Source organism: Pteropus medius, unplaced genomic scaffold, assembly GCF_902729225.1.
Source record: "Pteropus medius unplaced genomic scaffold, Ma_sr-lr_union100, whole genome shotgun sequence".
NCBI lineage: Eukaryota > Metazoa > Chordata > Mammalia > Chiroptera > Pteropodidae > Pteropus > Pteropus medius.
Window position 1 is genome coordinate 1,034,003 of NW_024350923.1, and position 9,932 is coordinate 1,043,934.

General features: G+C 63.5%; 1 protein-coding gene and 1 long non-coding RNA gene across 4 annotated transcripts; one reads left to right on the plus strand and one right to left on the minus strand.

The window, feature by feature from the left end:
- Positions 1 to 2,667: 2,667 nt before the first annotated feature.
- On the minus strand, positions 2,668 to 7,390 carry LOC120584616 (uncharacterized). 3 transcript variants are annotated; one of them, XR_005648086.1, is made up of 4 exons: positions 6,926 to 7,390; positions 4,608 to 4,656; positions 3,479 to 3,584; positions 2,668 to 3,382 (listed from the first exon to the last, which is right to left on the minus strand). It is a non-coding gene; the product is annotated as an uncharacterized LOC120584616 (long non-coding RNA). The 3 variants fall into 3 exon arrangements; XR_005648084.1 differs by having other exon boundaries at positions 5,592 to 7,390; XR_005648085.1 differs by having other exon boundaries at positions 5,586 to 7,390.
- Positions 7,391 to 7,398: 8 nt separating this feature from the next.
- LOC120584628 (39S ribosomal protein L23, mitochondrial-like) lies at positions 7,399 to 9,854 on the plus strand. The gene is made up of 4 exons (XM_039840386.1): positions 7,399 to 7,449; positions 7,582 to 7,700; positions 8,472 to 8,554; positions 9,171 to 9,854. The coding sequence occupies exons 1-4, from the start codon at positions 7,399 to 7,401 to the stop codon at positions 9,296 to 9,298; spliced, it is 381 nt and encodes a 126-aa protein (XP_039696320.1). The 3' UTR covers positions 9,299 to 9,854.
- Positions 9,855 to 9,932: the final 78 nt, after the last annotated feature.

Sequence of the window (9,932 nt, forward strand, 5' to 3'; positions counted from 1 at the left end):
GACACAGATAACACGAAACGTACACGAAGCAGAACGTGTCGGGAACAAAAGGGGCAGCAGACACGCGCACGGTCACAGCCGGGTCTCTGTGACCCTCTCGACAGTTAGCCGGACGAGCAGGCAGAGACCCCGCGAGAACGCGGGGGGCCCCAGCAGCGCCAGCCAGCTCACTCGACGGGCGTTCATGGAACACTCCGCTTAAACACACATTCCTTCCGAGTGTGCATGGGACACTTACCAACTCAGACCACGTTCTGGGCCATAAAACAAGACTTAATAAGTTGAGAAGGATTCAAGTCACACAAATTATGTTCTTTGACCATAAGGAATTAAATTATAAATCAATAACAGAGAGAGCCTTGGAAACGCCTCAAATATTTGGAATCTAAATAACACACTTCTAAATAACCCATGAGTCAAAGGGAAATCAAAGGAAACTAGAAAGCGTTCCCCACAGAAAGAACATGGAAAAACACACACAGAGAGCAGCGCAGGGGACACCACGATGGCAGAGGGGACGCCGCCAGGCGCCCGCATCCTCGAGTGAGAAAGGGCCAGTGACTCCCGCCTGCACCTTGACGCAACTCGGAAAAGAAAAGCAGGTTCGCCCCGAAGTACGCACGAGGAGAGACAGGGCAGGTCCATCTGGTCGATGAAGTGGGCAACGTAAAAACAAGAGGGGAACCCCAAAATCGAACCTCGACTCCGTTCTCTGAAAACATCCATGGACACGATAAACCTCTAAGCCAGTGCCGGGAGGGAGGGCGAAGGCACGCGACGCGCCACACGGACGTCGAAAGAATGGCAAGGGGACGTTCTGAGCCGCCGTGTGCCACGACACGCGACACGTGTCTTGAAAAACACGAAAGACCAACGAGCTCACTCAGAGGACGCGGTGGCCGGGGGAGGCCTCCTCCATCCACCGAAGAACGGACAGTGGAGTTGACAATTTCCTGCAAAGAATACTCTGGTGGACTAACAGCGATCGCACGCAAATTCTCCAAAGCCCCCGACTCGTGCTGTGAGGCCAGTGTCGCCTGGACACCAGAACCAGACAGAGGGCCGCAGACGGGGACCCCGTGACACGGCGGCGAGCACCTGAACGGCAGGTCAGCAACACGCGGAGCGCACGCCGCATCACGCCCAAGCACGGCCGACCTCGGCAACGGGGCTGGGCCGCCGCCTGGGAAGCAGGCGGGGTGGCCCGCCGCGCCCACGAACCGGACAGGAACCACCAGGCGACCGTCCGTCTCGGGACGTGCGGGAAGCACCTGGCACACGTCGACACTCAGCCCCGGCCACCAGAAACGCCCCCGGCAGACTAGGGCCAGCGAAGGGCCGCTCCGGGCGAGACCGACCGCGTCCTCGCTTCAGCTCGGGACCAGGACAAGGACGTCTGCTCTCACCACTTCCTAACGGCACCAAACAAACAAACAAACAAACAAACAAACAAACAAACCGGGGACGAACCCGGCACAGGGCAGGAGACACACAGAGAGACGTGAAACGTCCCGAGAGACGTCAGGGACCCGAACGAAGGCGGAGGAGATACATGTGACTCACGGCTGGGAAGGTTCGCTCGACGCTGCAGAAACCTCGATTCTCCCTAGGTCTGGTCGACAGACGCAAAGGCAACGCGGACCGGACCCCCGGCAGAGTCTTTGTGTAGAAAGTTACACGATGATTGTACGATTCAGGTGGAAAGCAGAGGCCCTGGGGCAGCGAAACAGCCCCGAACGAGGGGAATAAGCTTGAGTTACTATTCTAAGAGTCAGTAGAGCAGCCCAGACGGGCTGGTGCTGGTGCACAGACGTTAAACACACCACGGGGCGACACGAAGGGTCCCGGGGGAAACCCGCACGGGGGCAGAAGCCATGGCTTCGCCGGCACGCCATGCTGGCACGCCGGCGGAGCCACGTGCAGGAGACAGAGGGGAAGAATTTGGGTGCAAACCTCACGCTCTGTACGAAGATTAACTCGAACTGGACCGGAGGCCTGGATGCAAAACCAGAACTGCAGAAACAGGGCAGAGTCTCGGGGGGATGTGGACTAGGCCAAAATTTCCCAGACACAGTACCGAAAGGACCACCCCTAACGAAGTAAGTCGGTGCACTGAAAGCCGTCGAAAATCTTTACGGTTCGGTGTCCAAGAGACATTGTAAAGGGAATGCAAGTTAGACACCGATAGAAAATCTCTGCCAAGCAAATATTTCCCAAAGACCTGATCCAGGAGATACCCAGAACTCTCAAGGAAAGGGGTACGAATGAACAATAAATGGACCCAGAAGTGCAGACGCTTGATAATAAGAAAGCAAAACAACCCGATTTTTAAAAAATGGGCCAAAGATTAGAGCTGACACCTCATTAAACAAGACAAATGAATGGCAAGAACGCACGTGAAAACTGCACGGCACCCTGGGTCCCCCGGGGGACGCAGAGCAAAATCACAGGATGCCACGCTGCGAGAATGGCCCAGCCTGCAAACGCCAAGTGTCAGCCAGATTGTGGAGGGACCCCACCTCGCCGGCGGAAATGTAAAACGATTCCGTTGGCAATGTCTCTTGTCTTAAACAGTTAAGCATAAACGTCCCATGTGATCTAGTCGTTTTCCTTCGAGGCATTTACCCATGAGAAAAGGAAATGTTTGTCCTGGTAAAGACTTTCACATGAATGTAAATACTGCTTTGTTTTTAATCGTCAAAAACTGGAAACGACCCAAATGTCCATCAACAGTGAATGGGTAAACAAGCTGTGGTGTGTCCCCACCGTGGCAGGCAGAAGGAATGTGGGCCCAGGCACGCGAGGCACGGATGCGTCTCACACGAGTTATGCGAGAGAAAGAGGCCAGACAGCAAGAGTACATGCTACATTTCCATTTATGGAGAACTTATGGAATGCGAGCTGACCAGGCCCCTGGAGCTTGGGAAGGGGGGGCCGGGACGGGGAGGGATGGGAGAAGGGGCTGCGGGGACCAAGGGCGCTTCTGGGGGTGACAGATGTGTTCGGCCTCGCGGGCGCAGAACCCAGCGGGCCGTGTGCCTTGGGCGTGTGCGGTCCGTCCCGTGTGGATTATGCCTCGCTAGAGAGGTTGCAAAAGCATTACACAGCCAGTGAGAAACCGGGAAATGTTTTCAGTCGAATGTGACAGGCAAGGGGGTAGGACGGTCACTGCGTGAACTGCACTTGGGACGGCACACGGAAAACAGCACCCTAGCAGGTTCGCCCGCGAAGCACCACAGCCGCCGGCTCAGACTGCAGATGCTTCCCGTGCCCGGTCCCCGAGGCCAGAGCCCGAGACCCAGGTGTGGGCGGGCGGTTCGCCCCGAGGCCTCGCTCCTGGGCGTGTGGACGGCGTCTCCTCCCCGTGTCCCGCGTGGTCTCCCTGTGCGTGTGACCGTGGCCTGACCACCTGTGCTTATAAGGACACAGTCGCCCTGGATTAGGGCCTCCCTCCTGACCCCCACTTCACCTTGCTCACCTCTTTAAAGGTCGTGCCTCCACATACAGTCACAGTCGAGGGTGCTGGGGGTCGGGACTTGGGTGATGAATCTGGGGAACAGGGATCGGCCGACAACACCCCTTCACTGGGGAAAAAAATGAGCACAAGACATAAATAGACAAGTCACAGATTCGGGAAGACAAAGGACCACAAACACCGGTAACCACGTGTCACCACAAACAAAGGAAACACCGTGTCACCCCGGGGTGTCCAAGGGCTGCTCGCAGCAGGGATGGCCACCTGCCCCTGTGTGCCGGACCCTCCAGGAACCACACGTGCCTTGGAGAGGCAGGTACAGGTGCCAAGCAGGTACCAGGAGCCCCCAGGAGAGGACCGCAGGGCTTGTGGGCAGCGGCCTCGGCCGGGCAGATCCCATGTGGCTTGGTCTGGACATACACGGAAAACACCCCTTCAGCGTGTCCAACCGATGTGGACCCATCGTACCGACTAGGTGACCTCAGGTCTGGGGGTGGCCTGCTGGGAGTCCCACAGCCCCTCTGGCGTGGTTCTGGGGTCGGTGGGGGGGCAGCCTGGTGCCCTGGCCCAGGCTGTGCCAGCCTCACTAGTCTGACCACACGCGGGATCCCCTGACACCCACCGAGTGTTTAACCAGAACGGAACCGCCCGCCCGTGAGGGGGTGCTGAGGCGGGACTGCCGCCAGCGAAACAGGGTCACGGGGACCTGGGCCCCGCCGGCTGGCTTACTGCCTGTGCCCCCTGGGACAGGACATCCAGGGCGCTCCGCATGAAGAGCGGGCACAGCTGGCCGAGGCGGCGAGAAGCCCCGTGGTCTCAGAGCTTCAGACCTCACCGGTGCCCTCCGGCTGGCCTGGCGAGCCTCTCCCTGGGGCAGCCACGCCGCTGACTTCAGGAAGCAGGCTAGCCCCGCAGTGATGGGGCGGGTCGGTGACGGGGCAGGGGGCATGAGTAAAGGGACACGCACGGGGTCCTCTGCGCCCGGGCCTTATGCAGGGACTCGGCTGGCAGACAGTCAGAGGTGGGGCCTGAGTGCTGAGGAGTCTGTGCCACGAGGCCCCACGCCTGCCCCAGCCCACAAGGACCTCAGGCCCTGCTCAGACTCCAGCCCCTCTCATAGGGGCAAACCGACCTGGCATTCAGTCACCACACACAGCTCCGAGCCCAGCTGCCGGCCACATCTGTGAGGGCGACAGGGCACCCCCAGTTAGAACAGGGCCTCGGTGCTTTAGAAAAAGAAAGACTGCCCCCTCGCTGGGCCCCCGAACCGCTCTCCAGTTCTCTCTTCCCACCCCCACCCTGCAAGTCCCCTGGCCTTGGCACGGCGGCCTTCAAGGCACAGTCCTCAATCCGGACATATCTCTCCCGCACACACACGCACACCTGCGCGCTGCTGGAACAGGTGGGACATTACCCATTATGTCTCCCCGCTCGACGAGCCTGGGTCGATTCTTCAACCCGTCCGCCCTCATCGTCACCGCACCTTCATTCCCTAGGGCGACCCACGTGCTACCACCTTTTGCTCAAGGCTACTCCCTGGCTAACCTCTCAAATGACGCCATTGCTCTCTTCCCGGGGCAGCCCGGAGCGACCACCCTGCCACGCTTCGCAGGGGTGCATCCCCGCCTGGGGGCCCGGCCCCTTTACACTCCGCCTCCAGCCTGACAGGAGACTCCCCCACCCCCAGACCTGGGCCCTTCTCCCCAGCCTGCAGGACTGCCCTGTCAGTGCCCTCCCCCACTGCCCAGGTGTGGGGCACGCCCGAGTTCTGGGGCAGCCGTGGAAATGCGAAGGCGAGGCCAGACGGGTGCCCGGACGCCAGGGGCGCCGTGCCAGGGGGCCGCGGACACTCGCTTCCGTCGCGGCCAGGAAGCCGGCGATGGCGCCTGGCGTGCTGTGGTGAAAGCCCGCCGCGGGCGTGGCGAACACGCCGGTCGCGAGTCGCATCACGGGCGGGCATTTTGAGCGGTGAGGGATGACGCAGGCGGCGGTACGTGTTGAGCCCGTACCTCGGCGTCTACGCCGAGACTGAGCCGGCGATCGACAGCCGGGGGTGCCAGGCTCAGGGGGCAGGGTGTTACTGCGCCCACTCATCCTCCCCCACACGCACCCCCACCTCCCGCCTCGGCCCCTGGTCCTCGACCACCGAACTTTAGGCTGGACACACGGCCCTGCGCGCGCTAAGGCCTCCGCGGGCGAGGGGCGCGCGCACGGACGCACGCGCGCCGCCCCCCTTCCCCCGCCCCGCGCCGGCGCCGCGCAGACTCGGCGGATTTGGGGCAAGGGCCGCGGGGGTCCCGCAGGGCGGGGGGGCCTGCTTCCTCCAGCAACCGGGAGGGGCAGGGGGCGCTAGGAGCGAGGGCTCGGAGCCAGGCCCTGCAGGCCACCCCGGGGCCGGGGGCGCGCGGCCGGCAGAGACCGGTACAGCGGGCCTGGCCGGGGCGCACGTGCGCGCGCGCCGGCCAGGGAGGCCCCGCAGTGGAGCCGCGCGGGTGGGGTGAGGGAGAGGGTGGGATCACGGATGAGTCACCCTTGGGGCCACAGGGCGGGAGGGCTGGTGGCAGCCGGCCAGCTTGTTGTTTGGAGGAGGGAGGAGAAATTCTGATCTCCACTTGAGAGCTGTTAGGTTGAGGTGCTTGCGAAACACCGTGGGGAGCAGTCAGGGAGGCGGTGGGGGTGGGCCCCGCAGGGGCGCGGGGCCTCAGGGAGGCCCTGAGCCGTGTTCCAGGACCCAGCAGCAGGGTGGTCAGCAGCATGGATTGTTCCCGAGCCGGGGGGTCCTGCGCCAGGGTGTGGGGGTTGGAACAGCACTGCCACCTCGGCCACCCCCTGCCCAGCGGCGGCCTGGGGGGCTTGGGAGACAGAGGCGCTGAGGCAGTGTTCCCGCATTCAGCTACTCGTGCGCCCCAGTCTTTGCCCCCCTGCTGTGGTTGGTCACCAAGAGAAAAAGGAGCCTCTTGGGTGGCCACAAGGGTAAAACGAGGTAGGCCCTGTCCACCAGCACACGTCGGCCGTGCCTGCCCTGCCCAGCAGCTAGAAGCGACAGCTGCCTCGCGCCGCCTCGGTCGCCCGCAGACCCCGGGGTGGACGGCACCCAGACATTCAGTTCAGCGCCTGTTGGCCACCAGCGCCCTGGCCTATGCCAGGGGCCCGAGCCCTGCCCTCGGACCCCCACTGCTGTGCACCTCCACACTGACCTGCACTGTCCAGACACCCCAGGTGCCCACCCAGACCTGCTGACCCCCAGCCCCCCTCCCTCTCCCCGACTTGGGAGGCAAGAGGCAACGTGGGCCCTGACCACACGGAGCCCTTCTGTGCCGCCCCATGCCGGCCGCTGCAGGTCAGCCACCAGGGCCTGGGTGAGACTCTTAATGTCATCCTGTGCCCCTGCTGTCCCCTTCCCCCAGGAACTGCCCCTGGGCTCCCAGGAGACCCCCGACCGCCACTCACCCCAGCCCCGAGGCCTGGTTGGGTCTGGTTTGCAGTCTGGTCCTGCTGGCCTACCACCCTGCTCCAGATTGTGGGGCCAGCTGGAGGTGGTGGTGGGTCAGCCACCTCTGCTCACTCCATGGTTTTGGGGTGGGAGGTGGCATGTTGAGCTCAGAGTGGGTGAGCTGCCAGCACCGTCCTCCCTGGGCCTCTGACCCTGCATCTTCATTCTTGTCCTGGAGGAGCTGGTGCTGTCCCACTCACAGGGGGTGTGGAGGCGGCCCCCGTCCCCGTGTCCCCAACACTGAGGGGCTAAGGCACTGTTGGGGAGTGGTTCGTCAATTCCCTGTGGCTGGGCAGAAGGGACTTGTTGTGTGGGGCCCCCTCCCAGGATGGAGACAGCCGTGCTGGGGCCATGTGCCAGTGGGACCGTCCCTTTGAGCAAGCTCGTGGCTGAGCCTCGCGACCAGCCTGTTTGGGGGGATGTGGAGGGAATGCTCGCTGTGGCCTCTGTTTCCTGTCATTCAGAAGCCGACACTCCGGGGGTGGGGGCATTTGACTGACTGCCCACATTGAGCAGGAGACCCGCGTGGTGGCCCAGCGGGGCGTGAGAGGCTGGGGGGGGTTCACAGGGCCTTTGGCTCTGAAATAGGCGTGGACATGAGCCTCTCCCACAGAGTACCCTGTACCAGCTGAGAACCCCAGCCTCCAGGTCTTCCACTTTCTTCTTCATCCAGCTGGTGCGGCCCGGCACGGCCCAGCCCGCAGACACCGTGCAGTTCCGGATCCCCATGGAGTGAGTTGGGGCTCAGGCCGGGGCGCCCCCACAGCCCCCCACCGCAGCTGCTCCACGGGGCTCGGCGAGTGCTGGCCGAGGGTTCGCAGAGGCCGGGCAGGCCCTCTGCCCGGGGAGGCCACTGTGCCCGCTCCCTGTGCCCATGACAGCATCTCTGTCACTGCTCTTCCCAGGGCACGGGCCGAACCCCCAGGGCTGCCCACCACAGTGGCCAGAACCTCAGTCCTCCAGGGACCTGCAGTACTGGGGCGCAGCCTCCCTGTCACCCAGCCCGCAGGGAGCGCCTCTGAACCCCAGGATGGGACTGTCCCAGCCGTGGGCCTGGGGTGGCTTGAGCTCCATGTGGGCCGAGGGCCCAAGGGGCCCGACACGTTTATGGTGAAGGGGAATGGGTCCTGCCACCACGTAGTGGGGAGGCAGCTGCAGACGGGAGGCCAGGCTGGGCTCCCTGCAGCCAGGGGGCACTCATGGACCGTCCCTTCCCCTGGGAGTGTTCCCCGGGAGCTCGGCCTCTCGGCCTCTCCTGAGCCTGGGCCACAGGAGGGTCAATGGAACTGACCGAGTCCAGGGCTCTTGGGGGCCCAGTCTTTCCGTCACCTCCAGGCCAGGTAGGGGCCAGCTGCTGGTCCCCGAGGTTGGGCCAGCATGTCCCAGGTCCCGGCTCTTCCCTGCTGTGGCGGGCGGGGCTATGCCCCCAGCCCATGGCTCTCAGCCCATAGGCTGAGCTGCTTCCCGGCCGGGCTCAGATGTACCCCCTTCTCTTCCCCACAGGATGACCAGGGTGGACCTGAGGGGTTATCTCCAGCGCATTTACAACGTGCCCGTGGCCGCCGTACGGACCAGGGTGCAGCACGGTGGGTGCCTGGGCCTGGCCGCCGCCCCGCTGACTGTGTGGGCCCCCCACTCACCCAGCTTCTCTGGGCCACGAACCCGCCTCATCCTCGCTACGCTCCCTGGGGCCTGGTTCTCGGCCTGGGACGCACGGGGTGTCGAGGCCACTCCAGGGGTCATACTGGTCACAGTCACGGGGCCGAGGTGGGTTCAGGATGGAGCAGAGCCTGGATTCGGTGAGCTGGCTCCGCGGGCTGCTCTGAGCAGCCGCAGACCTCGGCTGGTCAGCCAAGCGTTTTCTTTGTCCTCTTAAGCCTTTCCCCTTCCTTCCCGGGGACCCTGTCTCCCTGTGTTGTGGGTCTGAAGGCCTTTGGTCTGAGGCGGGGACACCAGCGAGAGCCGCCACACTCGCAGAAGTGGCTCTGAGTTCTCAGACACAGCTGGGCCTTTGCAGAGCCCATGCCAAGTCCTGCTCTCGCCCCGCAGTGCGGTCTGAACCCAAGCCGCCACCTTCGCGGTGCACGTGCTGTCGTCTGCGGACAGACTGGTGCTGACGTGCACGTCCCCTCCAGAAAGGGGTTCTGGAGCCGTCAGAGTGAAACTTCGGGGCAGGCAGTCAGACGCCCCCTCCCCCCACAGGTTCCAACAGGAAGCGGGATCACAGGAACGTCAGGATGAAGAAGCCAGACTACAAGATGGCCTACGTGCAGCTGGTGAGCGGGGTCGGGCCACGGGCCGAGTCCTGCGCCCGCCGTGGCCGGCAGTGACCTCGTGGGGCACCCAGGCCAGGGTGGCCTGGAGCGGCAGGATCTCAGGGTCCACTGCTCTTAGTCCAGATCCTCGGTGGCGCCCCAGGAGGAGCTGGGGTTCAAAGCACAGTTAAGCCAGGGGGAGGGGACGGCCAGGCACTTGGAACTTCTCAGGGGCCACCCCTGTCGAGAGCCTGAGAGCCTTTGAACTTTGAACGGCTGTGGGCAGAGCAGGCCCACCCAGGCCTGAGGGATTTGGGCCCTGACGGAAACCAGATCAGGCCTCCGGACAGCCTGTCCCTGGTCGGTCCCCAGGCCAGGAGGCGGTTAATTGCACTAAGTGCACAGGTTGCTGCAGGGAGCCTGCGGGGCAGAGCCCAGACCTGTTTGCTGTGTCCTGAGGTCGGAGCGGACCCCCTCCCCTCTGGACTGGAATGCGGCCTCGGGCATTTCCGTCCAGGTTCCCCGTGCCCCTCACCTGGCCAGACCCGGAGTTCTCAGGAGTTAGACACACGTTTTCAAAGCCCCCCTTTCTGCCTCCTCCGCTGTGAGGTGACCCCAGAAGTGCGTGCTTTCTCGGGCGTGCTTCTGACTGACACCAGGGCCTTGTGGGCTCCAGGCAGGGTCCCCTCTGACCTGGGCGGGTGGCCTC